Raw genomic sequence first — 17,444 nt, forward strand, 5'->3', positions numbered from 1 at the left:
TTCGCCTTGGACATTTATCGCTCGCCCGGGGGCAGTGTTTGAGCAGCGCGGTTCTTGCATCGCGCTGCTGTGTTTCTGTATTTGTGGTATGGAAGCGCGCGGCGTTCTTTTCTTTTTTTTCTTGGCACGCGGCTGTTTGATTAAGCGCCTGCCAAGTGGTGTCGCGGCGGCCGCCTTTTCGCAACTTCCGTGGCGTGCGGCCTTGACAGCGTAGCTGACCGCGTTTTCCTGCACTTCGTCGTCGGTAGCGGCGGTCGCCACGCTCCGGACCCCCGCTTCGATCGCGCCTGGGCTTTGCGGCAACGCCCTCGGGTGCTGGCTTCCCCGCGAGGCCCTGCGCTCACTTCCCGAACGCACAGCTTCGAAACTGTTGACGGTCTCGCGCGACCCGGCTCTTGAGGACCGGTAGTGTTAAGTCGAGGCCCCCCTGCTTCGTGCGATAACACACTTGGTTACCGACGAGCAGCAGCTGTTCCCTCGCTTGTGAGATATAAACGGGAATACCATTTGCAGGTCTAGTGTTGAAAACTTGATAATAATTAGCCATTCAGCCAGCTCCATGGACTCGTGTTTCCATCTTATAAGAAACTAGCTGAAACAGGATTGCCGATGCACTGTTTATTTTTTTTTTCTGGTACATGACATGTACATGACGAATTTAGGCCAACGGCAAGAACTCGGAAACTATACAGAGGTTAGGGGGCTAGCACCAGTCAAACTTGTGGACTCCTGAAACGGGTCGCAAACAAACATGCGGGCATGAAAGAAGCTAACCTCCTTAAGCTTGTCGAATCTTTCATAATCAGCAGGATAATCTACGTGGCGCCGTATTTTCGGCTTCACAAGGCGGAAAAGCACAAATTAGACATTCCCATTCGTAACGGGATCAAAACGGCACTAGGTAGACCAGCTCATACATTGACGAACAGGCTTTCGAGACTAGGGATTTCTAATACCCTCGAAGAGCTCATTGCAACGACCTCGCAGTACCAGAGATTGTTGCGCAGTCGTACTGGTCGCAGCGTCCTGGAAAATCTGGGAAATGAGCCTCGAGAATGCTCCGGACGTACTGACAAGGTTCCTGGACAGAATAGGGACAAAGGTCCCATCTATACCATGGGAGCCAGAGGAGGGATAGAGCAGCAGCGTTGCAAGCCCGTTTTGGGGGCAGACATGACGTCTTGTATACAGATGTCGCAGAATGCGCGGACGGCATGGGACATCGGGGGTGTTGGCCGATGGCCCACCACAGGCACAACAGGTCGCGCTCATTTGGGCACCGGCGCACCACGGGCTGAGGGGGAACGAGAAAGCGCGCACACTGGCCCGATGATTAGCTACCTTCCGGGATCCCAGTGGCGCCCCTCATACGCAACCCCGTTCCCTTCGCGCGATGAGGAGCACCTACAATTCGATGACGATCTTAGTACGCATCAAGAAATCCTAAAACGTTAAAAATTAGGCAGAGCGGTACTTCCAAACACGCGTAATCAGCTCACCAAAAGCGAAGAGGCTGTGTGGCGTAAACTACAAGCGGGAGTATTCCCAAACCGCCGGCTTTATAGCAAGTGGCACTCGGAGATTTTCAGCCCCAGGTGCAAGCGTTGCGAGGGCATAGCGGACATGATCCATGTGATATGAGCGTGTCCTAGCTATGCAGAACCTGACAGAGCACACGAGTCCTGTGAGGCTCTGCTTCTCAAACTGGAAGAAAAGGGACAACGTGAAGTCATCCCTCTCGCCCTGCCCGCTGCTGAGATCCCGGTCGACGGCTGAGGGGGAGGAGGACATGGCTGGGACCGAGCTGCGCCTCGGATCCCCGTCAATAAATGCTACTTCTGTCTCTCTCTCTTGGCGGAGGGTGACCACCTTTGATTTCTCCAGTGCCCGCTCGGGGCGACTGGCGTTGACAGTGCCTAGAGTGCCCATCCAGGCATCGCTTGTGCGGCAAGTTTATGCGCGGCTTGCCATGATTACCATACCATGGTATTGCACCCGCCGCAGGATGGTCGTTAGCGTCGTCCTTGCGCGCTCGCCCGCAGACTCGGCATGATGTTCCAGCTGTACAACTCAGTAACGGAGCCTTGGTTATTCCCCTTCATCCGCCACCCCCTCCGATTTCACACCAGCAGGTCCAAGGGGATAATTGGTCGACGCCATTGGCTAGAGCCTAGAGGGGTCCTTTGACGGCCATTCGCCGCTTCGTTCTTGTGTTGTATCCGATTGCAGAACGTAACCTGGGCGCTCACTAATAACTCAGAATTTATTGGAAGAGAGTTCGTGATGTAAAGCGGCTGAAAAAATTCGCCCGAGCTGCAACCACACACGCCGGTCAGGCACCACGCAATTCGGCTCCCCTTAAGGCCGGCCCACCTCTTGTAAATTTCGCAGTGGGCTACCTCTTAAAAGATGTTATCGGGTTACCCACAAATATATATAGAAAAAGGTCAGTAGCCAAAACAGAGAGAGGAAATCTCTCCCTGGCTTCTGTCGCTGTCTCGAGCGATAAGTTTAGGCTGGTTCACATAACGCGAGCATTGCAAGAACTACGTGAAAAGGCCTTGGGCATCATCTGGTCTTTCATAGCGCCAACTGAAACAGAAGTCTGCTTCTTATCCCATTAGGTCATCTCTTTGTTTGCAAGGCAACCGCAGGTTTTACGACGCGTGTCGTCGTGCCACTTGACGATGAGGCGCGCTTAGAGCTGGAACATCATGCTGCACAATCGCCGACTAGCGGCCGCTACGCCTTTCGCCTCTGCCGCCTAGCGTCGGGGCCGACCCTGGGCGGCCAGGCCGCATCGACCAGGGATGCGCGCGGTGTGTGCCGTGCATGAAGACTTGGCGTTGCCCGGCAACCGTTCGTAAACAGCGCCACCGCCGTTTCGCGCCTGTCGGGTGGAGTCGGCGCGCCGCGGCCGAGGCCACGTAATCGCGGGCAGCGCGCCCACTCGACACGCTGGCGCCGCCGAAACTGTCTGCTCGGCCAACGATGTTAAAAAGAGAGAAGAAAATGCTTCGTGCGGGGAGATCGGTCTCGTCTGATGATAAATGAGGTTCCTGGGTTGGTTTCTGGGAAACCCTGGGAGAAATATTTTGTGGATCTCTGTATTCATCGAGTTTACTTGGTTTCTGTTGACCAGTTTTTACTTCCATTGACTTTTTCCGGGGAACAAGATCCGAAGATAGGTTTGTGAAGATTCCCCTGATATAAGCACAGGCGAGAATGTGCACTGGTACAGGGCTCTGGGGCGAAATACAGTGGTAGCTCGGTGACCGGAAAACGGAACAAGCAGTTATATAATTGGTTTTGGGGAAAAGGAAATGACGCAGTATCTGTCTCATATATCGTTGGACACCTGAACTGTGCCGTAAGGGAAGGGATAAAGGAGGGAGTGAAAGAAGAAAGGAAGAGAGAGGTGCCGTAGTGGAGGGCTTCGGAATAATTTCGACCACCTGGGAATCTTTAACGTGCATTGACATTGCACAGCACACGGGCGCCTTTGCGTTTCGCCTCCATCGAAACGCTGCCACCGCGGTCGGGTTCGAACCCGGGTACTCCGGATCAGTAGTCGAGCGCCCTTACCACTGAGCCACCGCGGCCACTCTTTCTCCAGTTGATGCTACGTTTTAGCAGCGGCTGTTTTGAAAGGAATACACATTTCAAAGCTATCGCAAGGTTGCACATGTTTGCCAGCAGGAAATGTGCGCATATGCTTGTGTGCTGAGAGGGTGGAGGGGGTGAAAAATATCGAGAACATTTATAATAACACCAAGCTGGATGCAGGCAAAGAAGCAGTGCTTTCCTTTATTTTTAATTTGCTCATTGGACTACCATACCTTTTATGGCTGTTACTTGTAAAGGCTGGACTTCTCAGTTTTTTTTTTTTTATAGAATGGGACATTTTTCAGTGCTTATTTCTGTTTATTTCACAATGCAGCTTTCCATTTTCTTTATTTTTTCTGGAAAATGTTATTTTCTGTGTATGAATTTTTTTGTTACCAGACCTTATCTTGAGTCTTTTTGTTTTTTTTTAACAGGAGCAGCTCCTGTAACAGAAGTTAACACACACATTGTCTTATTAAGAGCTATCCTTGCAGAAGGAAGTTGTACAGTCGTAACAAAATAAAAATGTCACTGTTCTTAAGTCGAAGTTTCGTTATGAAAACTTGGATTTCATGTTCTGGTTGCACTCTGCATTGAAAGAGAGGCCTGCGCATTATTTGGTTCGTGTGCTGATGGCGACGATGGAACTATGCCAGAAACATGTCACTTTCTTGCCATTTAAACAATGCATGATTTTGTGTTGACATTTGCTCATTACGGTTCCAGAAGTTGTCAGTGCCGCTAAGTGGTGTAGAAAAACCTACTTAAAGGGACACTGAGAACAATTTCATGGAATTATTGTGCTCAATAAAAGTGGATTTTCACGCCCTTTCTGGGTATGTTGACGTTTGTCCAGCAGCAAATTAAAGCGGATTAATGGCTGAGAAAATTGAATGTAAAAATTTTTCACCATTTGATTAGAACACCTACACCGAAAGTAGTGATTGCCGCTGATTTCAAGTGAATGGGTGTGTAGTCTAGCCTCTGCGATCTGCGACCGAAAATCAGTGTTGATGCATGAAGTTACTTGCAAAATCAGCCAGTGATCACAACACCTGCATTTTGTGTCCTGGTGTTTTCTAGATTTTTAAATCTTGTGTTTTCGGTGACAGTGGGGTCATTGTGATTGAAGCGCGGTACCCTTCCTATGCAGGCAAACTTCAATTCATTTCCAGTGCTCCTTTGACTAAGTAGCTGTGTTCTTGAGTTGTATCTGACTATAGCCAGCAATGCTTGGCTAGGATGTGGAGCCTCCTGATCTAAAGTGGTGTATCCAAGTTCACGGATCAGTGCCTTGAAACTCGCAACCGCGGCACTAAATTCCAAATATTACTGTTGTTTCGCCATGTTCCTGGCCCTTTCTTTATTTTCTCCTATGACCTACTGTAACTGCTACTGAACAACAAGCCAGTTCTCGCATGCATGTCAGGGATACTTACTTTTTTTCAGTTGAAACCGAATTAGAAAAAAAAATGAATGTTTTATGGGTGGCTTTCGGTTTAAACCAAAATGTCCGGCACCTACTTTTAACACCCATGAAGTTAATGTATTTGCTTCATCGATCTTGCAGATTTGGGGACGAGCGGGGCTACTACTATGATCGTGCGGGGGACCGTGATCCATATGTGCGACGAACAACGGGCTACCATGATGAGGATAGCTACCAAAGCCGGGGCCGCTCGAGAGATCGCTACGCGCGATCAGCGGCCTCCAATGCTTCTGCCTACCAGGACGGAGCGGACAGGTTGCAAACCTCCTCCCTCTTGCCTGGACAGTACGGGTAAGTGCCTGGCCCTATGTTCTGAATTCTTTTTTGCTTCCTACATTAGGCGTGTGGTTTACTCTGAGTGCTGCGCTTCTACTAGTGAGCTCATATTTTTACATGGGCATTATCAGCCAGAGGAGGGCAGTAAAGAAAAAAATTCAGGGGGTGGTGAGGCAAAAGCCTTTAGCGCGGTGTTGCTGCACGTGTCGCCAATGTGTGGTGAAGATGTTGATTAAAGACAACAAAGAGCGTTTAGGCGGCATCCTTCCAGATCGGCGTTCAGGAGGCCTACGGCAAGATTGCCTGGGGAGCGCTCCTCTCGAATGATGGTGACGCTACTCAATGTCATCACACGCTCATCGGCCACACAGCTTTATCATTTGCTTTGCGATGCCACCAGACTTATCTCGATTGATAGCAGCTGCACGCAGCTGCTTCAGGCTGTTGTAGTTGCTTTGGTGCCTTATCTCAACGACGTCATTTAGTTACTGGATGTAACGGACGCCGGACAGATCCATGGCCGTGAGTATGAGCCATTAAAGGCTTTCGCCTTAAAATGATGGGCCTGCTTGCATTTGTGGCTCTGTGGTGTAACTTTGAGACTAAGCAGGTACAGCTCTGGCTGAATTTCTTTATTGAATGTTGGAAAGCTTTTATTTAACATGAAACAGAGGCATGGCACTTGAAAAGACGGAAGTGAAACACCATTACAATACTAAAGCAGAATGAAGTAGCACTGTTTTGGACAGTTTGTTGAAGAGAGTGAACTCGCTTTCAGTTAGTTTAAATTACAGGAAAGAGGAGCAAGATGGACTTGTACCTTGAGCTGCATCATAATTTCAGTGCGATTGGAATATGCATTTAGTAAGGAAATGGGCATCGTTATTGGTGCCATGGCGATGAGAGGTTAAGAAGTCTGCCGCTGAACAGAGTGCATGTCTAAGTAAGGAGAAGCAGGTAGTGTAACTAGGCTTCACGTGTGTGTCTCCCCGCGCAGGGCCGGCAGTCACTTCCGGAGTCATGGCGTATCATCCAGGCAGCCAGCAGTGCTGCCACAGCCATCCCACTTTGACCCGCCGGGTGGCTACGGCCTGAGCCCAGCGGGTGAACCATACCCCGATGACAAGGACAGCGGCTCGCCGTCGGCAACACGCGGCGGGCTGGCTTCGCGTCGCGGCTCGGCAGTGAGTTCGACGGTTACCTCCCCACCCCAGCAGTCACAGCTGCAGGCACAGTCGCAGCCGCAACAGCGGTGTCACAACAAGCATGGCTCGCGGTCCCAGTCACGGTCACGCTCCAGTTCTCGAAGCTCAAGTGGCAGCCGCTTAGGATCATCATCCTCGAAGATCCGCTCCAGCTCTAGTGACAGCAGTGGGCGCTCCCTCTCACCCAACAAGTCACCCACGTAAGCGACTGATTCCTGGTTGACATTCTTGGCTGCGGACGCTCAGGTTAGGATGATACCAGTTCAATGCACACCTTGCATTTGCTACTGAGTTAGTGCAGTTTGATACAATGAGATGCATATGGAAGTAGAAATTAAGGTATTATTCCGTGGAAGTCACGAGGAATGTTGGAGAAGCAAGTCGCTTTCTGTGTGCAGTTTTTATACTTGTCTGTTTCTATCCCAGTTTTGGTCAGTCTGTTGGCTGTCATGGGCACAACTCAAGAAAGATTTCTTGGAGGGGATGTTGAGTTGATCTGCAATATATAGTACTCTGCTAGATTATTGCCATTAAGTACTGTTAAGTAGTCCAGGGGGACTGTTTTGTTTGTTTGTGTTATTGAGGCTTATGTGCCTTCACAAGTGTTGCCGTCTGTACATGCGTTCCAGCTTTATCTTGGTTTTGTGGCCTGTCCAGGCTCCAGTCAAGCAGCAGCACGAAGGTTTCACGGGGTGAGCGACCAGCCAGCGCTGTGACGGCACCATCATCAGGCTCCTTCTTGCAGTCAACCATCTCCACGCCAAACAACAGCGGTAGCGCCACGACCAACAATGGCAGCAGTAGCAGTGGCAACTGCTTGCCAAACAGCAACTCCTTAGATGGCAGTACTATAGGCGATCGAGAGGACAAGCGACCACTTGGCATTTGCGTTCGAAATCTACCGGTCAGGTCTACTGGTAAGTGAAGGGGTCTAAAATTGGGGCGAGTACATACGCATTTATGATGGTAAACAGCGTGGCAAAGTGAGGAAAATGGGCAAAAATGAGTCGTTACTTTTCATCGCCAGCTTTTATTTCTTGTCCATGTTGCTTTCTAATGGTGAGGATAAAGGACTTTTATATAGTGGTAGGGAATCTCCAGTCGAATGGCGTCAAACACGTCCAACACATTATTGCTTTTGTTGTTGTCTAGTTAACAGAAGATACTGCGGTGATGTGATTGCTACACCAAAAGGCAGAGCCTGCTAAATGCTGCTACATTATGGCAAAATACAAGTAATTTGTGCCAGGCCTGTACCAAAACTCTGTATTTACTTAAGAAGAAAATTCTCGGGCACCACATGTTATCCTGCATATCTGCATATATTGTTTATCATGCCATGTGTTATCCTGCATGCTGCATATCATGCTGGCCGGCCCGTTGTCACCTCGCATAATGAAAGCAGAGAAGCGAAATAGGCCTGCAGCATGTAGGGATATATTCTGGTCATCCCATGACGTGGAAGACATGCTGGCAGTAGCATAACAAAAACATTCACAAACAGCACCGGTCTTGGGTTCCATGTCCCTGTTTTGGCTGAAGTGGGGAAACTGCATGCTACAGCGAAGTTCTCAGTGGGCATCGATTTTGGGGCTCGCTTCATTGCCCTATCAAAGAGACAGATGTTCCTGACCAATTTTTTTCACTCATGTCAAACTGTCTCTCTGCTGTGTTGTTCCCATTTTCCAGCGCATACTCGACAGCATACAACTCCAGTTTTGCATCATAGCTTCTTCGCCTCGCAGGAAGCATCGTGATCAGTAAAAAACAACGCATGGCGCACATAAGCCATACAGATGCGAAGCTGAAATTGAAACTTTTGAGAATATGAGTGGACTGGATGTGGTGGCGGCATGCACTTAGTGCCGCTACCACATTCAGTCCAGTGGATGCGAAATTATGTGATTCTAGCTTTAAGATAACATTTTAAATAGTTTTAACGTAGTGCATGCTGCATGCGCGTACCATTAACCGCATCCGATGTGAGTCATTTGCACAATTCGCTGCTGGCCCTGAAGAGCGCACGCCGGTAACTGTGCAGGTGTGGTTGGGTCCGCGGCTCTCCGCGGAAGCAAATCACTGTTGCGGATCGTGCTGTGCTAAAACTGTCCAATAACTCGATTCTTCTTGTTTACACATTGATTTTCTTTTCAGACATAGCTACTAGGTGCTACAAAAGATGGTGCATGGTGGTGTATCATTTTTCACTGTATATAAATCGTAACGACGAAAAATAATAAAAAAAGTTGCCTATACACCGGAAAATAAGATATATACCTGCGCTAAGTGCTCACTTTTCTTCGCCAAAAGGCACCTTTGGCTGCTCCAAAAGCTACTGCAAAAGCTGCTCCAAATGCGGCTCCAAAGCGACCTCGGCCAATCATATCACTGGTACTGGGATAACAGATTCACATTTTTTTTTTAAACAGTCATATAACGCTACATCAATGGTGGCAATATATGATGGCCCATTTAAAAATTATTTCTTAGCACTCGATGTTGCCTTAGCATAACACTTCACCTGGTGTAGTTGACATTAAGTGTCATCACTGTGGAGCTACCAGTCATTACTGCCGAGAGCATTGCCAGTTAATATTCAACATGTATTTATTTCCTCAAGCAAATAATATTGTAAAGCACCAGGTCAGCTAGCCTGAATGGGTTATAAGAATTATCTCCTTGGGAAAAATACGAAGTAAGTTCAGGACAGATGAGCCACTTTTTTTTTCTCCTTGATGTAATCCAACATTGTCTCTATCACGAGTTGTTACAGTGGTGCTTCTTATAGTTTTGCTCCTCCTAGTGTGCACATTTTTTAAGGTGGACACACTCTCAAGTGCATTAACCTTTGCATTTCAGACACAAGTTTGAAGGATGGCCTTTTTCACGAGTACAAGAAACACGGCAAAGTCACAGTCGTCAAGGTCATCGGGCAGGGTACCGAGCGATACGCTGTGGTCTGCTTCAAGAAGTGAGTGCGCTCTCTGTCTGCATGCCTCTCAGCACGCCTGTCAGCAAGTTGCTGTGTTAAGCTGCGACATCGACTGTGCTGCAGTCAGGGCTGAGCTGTGTGTACTGACACAAGATTTGCTGATTGCATTGGAGGCTGTAATAACTGCAAAGTGGTTCAAAATTGTCTAGTGCTGGCCAAGTATAAAACAATGCATAAAAGTGCAGCGGGGGTGTATATCTCGGAAATAGTTTGATAAGCTCATCATATTAAGGGTAAAACTAAAGCTGGAATATGCAGTGCGAGTTGCAAAGCTGTTGCTATTACTAACTTAAGGACCTGTCACAGGTGTTGCGCAGCACTTTGCATAGGTGTGCTTCTACTTCTGGGGTTTTCTGGGTAAATAAGCAGGTTCATGATTCTAGCATCACCATTCTGGCTTGCTTGGAACTGAAGCTAAGTGACACTTTGTGGTTTGCTAGGCCCGAGGATGTGGAGAAGGCACTGGAGGTGTCCAAGGACAAGCTCTTCTTTGGCTGCAAGATTGAGGTGACATCACACGAGGGTCTGGACGGTGAAGACAATGAATTCAGGCCACTCGAAGCCGAGTTGGATGAGTATCATCCCAAGGCAACACGGACGCTCTTCATTGGCAACCTTGAGAAGGACATCACAACCACAGAGCTGAGGAAGCATTTCGACCAGTTTGGTGACATCATTGTGAGTGTTGATCGCATTTGTTGTTTTCGATGTATGCTGCAGAATGTGTAGGTGGCTTGTGCTGATGCAGTCGTGACCATTGTGTTCATGGCTGATCTGATTTCCAACACTGCGGAAGCTGTCAACAGTGTGTGGCCAAGATGCCACTGTGAGATCTGTGCAACAAGGCCATTTGCTTGTGAAGAAATCAAACGCATTGAATCATAATGCACCTCCTTATAATTTCACTGCACAACAGTGCTTTGTACATTTGTTAACTCAAAAAGGACAGCTCTAGAAATGCATGTTTTGGTGCATGTTTAATATGTTCTTGGCATGAATCGGTCTTAACCGAATGATTTCCTGAATGGTTATCTATGCATGAGGTGATTTGGGAGGCCTTTAATTTTGCAATTTTGGCACCTCTAAGCAGTTCTGGCTACATTTATTTCTTCTGAACTTTTATGAGTTGATGAAGTATTTATGTGTAGATTAACAATCTGTGTAGCTACAGAGCATTGCCAGGCAATGCCTGAAGCAAGTAAATGAACTGGACCACCCACTTTAGAATGAATGCATAAGCACCATATGTTGGACACCTGCAAGCTGACAGCAAGTGCGGGCTGTGCAAAAAGAGCTGCCATGGTTTCTGTGCCTTGCGAGATACCGTGAGGAGCTGTGATTTAACTTCATCATGCTTTCCTGTGTTCACTTTAAAAGCAGATCACCCTCTACATGTGTTCACATGGAACCATCAGCTTGAGCAAGTTGATAAATCTGCTGAAGTTTTCGTAACTGGAAGAGAAACAGGAAGGCTTTATTTTTTCTTCTCCCTCCTGGCAATGAGAGCAGAAATATGCTAAATGACAATGGAGATTTCCTTGTGTCACTGAAGTAGTTGTTTGTGTCTTGCATTTTTCCTGTTTCTCTTAAAACATTTTGCTTAGCATAATGGCAAAGTGGCTACAACAGTACTTTAAATTTAATGTACCATGCAGACTGTCGGGTGTGCTCTGGTTTCTAGTAGCAGGCAGCTAAGTATATAGATGGCAGTCATGTGACAAAACCGCTCTGCCTTCCATTCCTTTCTTTTCTTGGGGGGGGGTGCAAAAAAAATTGGTACTGAAGGTTCTTTATGTAAGCCTTCCTGTCTGCAACAATGCCAATGCCACGTTTATATTGGAAAATCGCACTCATGAAGGCCACCTTGAGCCTTCCTTTTCCCCTTCCTTCTCCTGTTACACATTTTCTTTTGAATTTACGGTAGTTTGAAGCCTTGATGACTTCTCCAATGTGTCGGCTTGCAGCATTAGTTGCTTTGCAAGGCAGCTAAACAGACTGTTTGATTCTGCTGAAAAAAAAAAATTACTAATTGAGAGGTGGGAATTGGAACACACCCTAAATCTCCCGCCACATGCCTGTGACCTCCGCAGGAGATTGACATCAAGAAGCAGGGCTCGGCGTCATCGTACGCCTTCATCCAGTACGCGGACATAGCGAGCGTGGTGAAGGCCATGCGCAAGCTGGACGGCGAGAACCTGGGCGCCAACCGCATCAAGCTGGGCTTTGGCAAGAGCATGCCCACCATGTGCGTCTGGCTGGACGGGGTCACCGATTTGGTCTCGGACAAATTCCTCAGTCGTACCTTTGGCCGCTACGGGCCCGTCTCCTTTGCGGTCATCGACCGGGAGCGCGGCCACGCTCTGGTCTACTTCGAGAGCCTGGAGTGCGCGCAGCACGCTGTGGCAGAGATGCGTGGCAGGGTCCTGGGTGGCAAAAAGCTGCAGGTGTGTGTGCCTGTCAGCAAGAACCATGATTGTCTATAGAGCTTGGTGCTCATGAGTTCTAGTCACTGCAAATCTTAAAGCACTATGGACACCAAATTTTTGCCTTCGTTTTTCTCCTTTCAAATAATGCGCTAGACATCAATAAACATGGATCCTCCATGGTATTTGCCTATGGCTGCTAAACAATTTATAATTAAATTTTTCTTGATGCTGTTTTGGGTTTAAAAACTGAATGATGGCTTCAAGGATTAAGGGGATGGGTTTAAGGTATGTTTAGGTCACGTGAGGCATGAAAAACGTTTAGTATGTAACAGCTGATAGTACATAGTTTTTGTTCACTATTGTGGTTAGTTATGCCAGTCTGCTTCAAGAGCTGGAATGACAACAAATGACATATCAACAGTCATATTGCAGCCATTGCTCAGTGGATGAAACCAAAAGAGCATGAGAGAAGAAATTCATTTATGCAATATCTAATGGTCGGTGGCGAATACCATGGGGCGATCCGTTTATTCCAATTTCTCATGCATCATTAGAGAGAAGAAAACATGAAACAAAAATTAAGTGTCTGTAGCCCTTTAAACAGGAAGGTGGTCTGAAAAAATATTTTGTTAATGAACTAACAATGTGAAATTTTCAGGGACCATGTATTTTTGTGTGTGATTCCAGATATGTCATTTAAATTTTATGTAAAAGTCCTTGTGAAGCTATGTAATATGTTACCTAAGTTTCTTGTCGAGACGTTTTAAGAAATTTTGCTGCAGGGAACCTGCTAAAATGCATGCCATTGGCTTCTCTTTACATCAAGGAGTAAAATTAAAATTTTTATTTTGCCTGTGAAAGAACTTTGGTTATAGGGTTTTGAAGTTTCAACTTCAGAAACAGGCATACTAATTTTTATTCCCATTTATGAAGTGGCACTTTCAGAATGTTGACAGGGACACAAGAATAGAGACGACAAACCGTTCTTGTCATTTGTCATCTTCTTGTGTTCCTTTCTGCCAACACATTTGTTGTGTAATTAGGAATCACTTGTGAACCCTAACTTTTACACTTTTATGTCAACTCTTATTCCTCTGTTTCTTTTTTTTTCGAGGTATGAGATACCCACAGGTAGCATTCCAAAGTTTTGAAGGAGTGTCATCCAATGAAATCAAAGCAAAAATGTTAGAGAGCTGTGGTTCAGGCAAGCTCAGATTGCAAATCATTAACCTATCTACTTTATTGAATGCTTGCACCAGACACATTGCCCACCCACAAGTGGTTTCTGTATGTTGCAACATCTCTCTTTGCTTGTGCTCTGTTGCAGGTTGATTTTGCTAGTCGTGAATGCCAGACAGCCTTTCTCGACAAGATTGAGATGTCTGGCCAGATGCTGCAAGGCGAGCGACCTTGGGAACGGAGGGACCGGAGACAGGAGTTCGACGTGATACGTGATGAGAGGTTCCCAAGGTTAGTTAAAGCCTTTCGCTTTTTTTTTTTCATTTAAGCTTCATCTGTTTGTAAAGGTGGTCACATACAAGGCAGTTTTATTGAAAGTCCCTGTTGGTTGCAAGAACCATCTTCTGCCCCACCTTACCACCACCTTCAGTCATCTGTTATAATCTGTTGAAGTAGTTCTGCAGTAGGGGTGTGTGAATAGTAATTTTTCTGTTTGAAGTGGATTCGAAACGAATATTGATTAAAAAAAATAATATTGAGGCGAATATCTCGAATACTTCTGGAACACAAAAAAGGGTGAATGGCACAATAAACATTTTCAAAACCATGTATTTTTCTAATACATTAGGCCATTACATGAAAAAAAGGCAGAAACTTTGTCAAACAACTGATTGAACGTGCTGCTGACCCAAAATACGCGGGTTCGATTCCGGTTGCAATGGTCAAATTTCGATGGAGGCAAAATTCTAGAGGCCTACGTGCTGTGCGATGGCAGTGCACATTAAAGAACCCAAGGGGTCGAAATTTCCGGAGCCCTTCACTACAGCGTCCCAGGATTGCATGTCTTTAGTTTCGTTGGCGTGACTCCGACTGGCGGGCCGATTGGGTCTAGCATGAGGCAAACGATCGAAGCTTGCATTTAACTATGACACCAAAATTATTTGGTGGTACAGTCGAGCCCGCTTATAACGAACATGAGCGTCACGCAGCGTCCGTTCATTATATTCTGAAGTTCGTAGTAAGTGGACCGCAGCTTTAAAGACAGTTGCTTGTCAAAACACAAAATTTTTTCTTTGTGAAAAAGTCCGTGGTGTGCGTCTGGTTTTGCAGCGCAGATCCTATGAGGGAGATTTCCAGTTTATTTAAAGCAGAAGCGTACTCTTCGCCGAGGCCCTTGGCATAGACAAGTTGTCGGCTCTATGTAGCCCATTGCTACAGGCGCGCTTATAGGTGCTGGCTTCAAAGTTTCATCCTCATCCGATTCCTCTGCGTCACTCTGGTCCCGCAATTCAGGAACGATGCCCTCATCCGTGCACGGTTCCGCGGTGTCGGCGTCGTCATCAACAAAAAATAAAATCATTCCAACCAATGTCATGACCCGCCATGTCAAAGTTATTGACATGCTGCCACAAATCGCTGCCGGTCTGGTCATCTTCCGAAGCATCAGGCTCGGCATCAGACACTGTGTCGACGAAGTCGGCCTTGTGAAAACAGTTCCGCCCGCAAGTGGCCGTCATCTCCGCCCAGACCGCTTTCATCATCTCTACCGCTGAATACAATGTAAATCGGCGCGGTGTCCCTGTCCGCCATCCCGAATTACAACCAGGGCCTGCTTCATGGAGCGTGGCCTCTGTGATTGGCACAGGCGGCACGCTTGATCGCGGAGGCCGCGTGCGGATTTGCAAGAGAGTGAGGAGAGGGGAGCGGAGTGGCGAGGAGGGGCGGGAGGGCAATCTTGGAAGGCGCATCGGCAGGGAAAGGGTAGCGCGCTTTAAAGGGGCACGAAACGGGGCAGGCAGTTCGCCTGCGATTAGGATCGGGAAAACATACTGCGCGCCGGGCGCACAAAGGGGTCGAAGGCAGGTTATTTCGCGTCGCTACGCCGGGTTTACGCCGTCTGTTCGCTGTAACCGATCAGCAGAGCTTAATGACGTTCGTTATACATGTGATTTTGTAGCATTGAAATAATGTATATTTTGACGGTCGCGTAGGTCTCGTTCGTTATAAGCGAAAGTTCGTCTTAAGTGGGGCCGTTATATGTGGGCTCGACTGTATAATTAACACATGCACATAGGGCGATTTCCGCACATCCGGCACATCACATCTGCCAGAATATCGTCTTTGGTGAGCCTGCTGCTCGCAGGAATTACTCTTTTGAAGTCCGTTTGTGAAAATCTCATACGCAACATGGCCGATTGCGAAACTGGCTGCGAGGCGCGATGCGCCCATCCACTTTAAGCTAAGAGTCATGCAGTTGCGCAGGATTGGTAGCAAGATTTTTCTGCTATGATATAATGTTTTATCATAATTCGAAGACATTCATGATCGATGCGTACAGCTCGGGCTATATCTAGTGGTACTGATGAACGCGCCGCAACGTAGACTGATATCGTGTCATTAAGCACTGTTTGACGTGCAAGAATACCTTTTATTGCAAGCTATGAAATAGAACGCATATATCTCTGTTTAAGGCCGGGAGGGCGGAGGCATAGGGAGAGACAACAAGCGTTGAAAACGCACGAGCATGCATCGCTCCACTTTGCATCTGTCTAGCAAGATTCACACCTAAAGGCGGTTTCACATGCAAGTGACTGAGCGGTACGGCGAAACAAAAAATTTCCGTCTTGAAAGTTTTTGCGCTCAGTGGCAGAAATTGCGAGCATTTGTGTTTTCAAGACAGGAAAATGCAAGGCTCGCAGAGAAGGATTTTTTCCTGCTTTCTGTCGGGTATGTGTATCACCCATCATTTTCACATTGTGAATGGAAAATTTTTAAAGCTCATGTAGTACGTTCGCGGTGAAGATTGCAGCCGCACGGCACGTTCTCGCACGCAGTCTTCTGGCCTTTGCGTCTTCATTGCAACTGAGCACCGTGTCCAGGACATTCTATCTATTTGAAACTCATTGCCATAGCCGTAATGTGCATTTTACTGCCGCCTGATTCTTCTAGCTAGGTCAATGCTCGTTAACAATGGGCGCAACTGCATGGAGTTGCTGCGTTTGAACTTCGCCATTCGTTCCAGTTGTGCAACATGGTGACCCTGGTGGTCTGTCATTCGTTGAAAAAAATGAAGCACTATACATCCTGCAGGGTTAGTGCGATGCTTCAGCAAGCAGAGGGATTGATCATGTCTGGCCTGGTTCACAAGGATATGGAGACGATGAGTCTTATTGCTTTCGACTGAGGAAAGCACAAGTGTGAAAGAAAATGTGACAAAATTTAATAAGAAATAAAGAAAAATAGAGAGCCACTCATCAGCACATTTGAGCTATTTTGCCTGCGAGTTACGGCGACTCTCTTAAATTATACTGCATGAAACCGAATTGAAGACATCTCAGGTGCGACTCTGTGCCATTAATGGTGTAGCACATCTTTACATCACACTCAAACTTTTCCAGCATTGTTTGCCAACCTAAAAGATCTGGAAACTACGCTCCAGAGCGCTCCTACATGGATGCTCTATTGCTCCAAAATGCTTCAGGCTGGAAATATGGGTGCTCCAAGCTGCTCCTAAACTGTATTTCCTCTGCTCCAATGTGCTGCATATTGGAAATTTCAGTACTCCAAAAATTGATCCAACTTGGGCATTACTGCAGAGGGGACCGTGGTGCTCTATTAAGATCAGGAACTTAATTCGCCAAACAATATCATAGCTTGCTTTTAGCAAGTGGCTGGACAACATAATGTGGGGAAATTTTGTATGCTGGCAGTGACGAGAGATTCGTTTGGAATGTGCATATGTTGTTGATCTGTTCTGGCTGCTCTGCCAAGTCTAGCAAGGGACAGAGCACTGAGCTCCTGCCTGCCTGTTTCTGTCTGTCACAGGGATAGCCGGGGAGTGGCATTTGACAGCCGTGGCTACAGCCGCTATGAAGCACAGCAGCGCGCGGCTGGGCGTGGCCCCTTTCGTGGCCTGCAGCGGGGGGGCACCTACAACAGCCGGGGCCGTGGCCAGCCTTTCCAGGGGCGCTATGACAGCAGCGTCTACCATGACGAGTTTGGGGAGCGTAGGCACCGGTAAGTAGACCATTTCCACACGGTGCGCACTTTTTGCCAGGTGGACACATTAAGGCCTGAACATTTGTAAGAATTTTTTAAGGGTGTTAAGCATAACAGTTTGTCTCATTCAGTTGATCCCTTTCCTGCACAAGTAAGGAAAGATGTCGCTGTTTAGGGGGATGTCCCCATATTCTGACACAGTATTGAAAGTGTTTCCAAGCCTGAAGTGAGTGTAGCAAGAAAGACTGTAGAAGACACTTAGAACTCACAAG

At 47.3% G+C, this 17,444-nt stretch overlaps 1 protein-coding gene across 1 annotated transcript in view; it reads left to right on the forward strand.

Annotated features, from left to right (window-relative positions):
- The window catches only part of LOC144120556 (uncharacterized), a 199,478-nt gene that overhangs the window by 164,140 nt on the left and 17,894 nt on the right, over nucleotides 1-17,444 (forward strand). Inside the window, exons 3-10 of the mRNA XM_077653090.1 lie at nucleotides 5,177-5,386; nucleotides 6,369-6,776; nucleotides 7,234-7,493; nucleotides 9,436-9,547; nucleotides 10,009-10,246; nucleotides 11,659-12,012; nucleotides 13,322-13,464; nucleotides 16,999-17,190. Coding sequence (XP_077509216.1) covers nucleotides 5,177-5,386; nucleotides 6,369-6,776; nucleotides 7,234-7,493; nucleotides 9,436-9,547; nucleotides 10,009-10,246; nucleotides 11,659-12,012; nucleotides 13,322-13,464; nucleotides 16,999-17,190 — 1,917 coding nt within the window. The remainder of the gene's footprint in view (nucleotides 1-5,176; nucleotides 5,387-6,368; nucleotides 6,777-7,233; nucleotides 7,494-9,435; nucleotides 9,548-10,008; nucleotides 10,247-11,658; nucleotides 12,013-13,321; nucleotides 13,465-16,998; nucleotides 17,191-17,444) is intronic.

This window comes from Amblyomma americanum, chromosome 2 (genome assembly GCF_052857255.1).
Source record: "Amblyomma americanum isolate KBUSLIRL-KWMA chromosome 2, ASM5285725v1, whole genome shotgun sequence".
Lineage (NCBI taxonomy): Eukaryota > Metazoa > Arthropoda > Arachnida > Ixodida > Ixodidae > Amblyomma > Amblyomma americanum.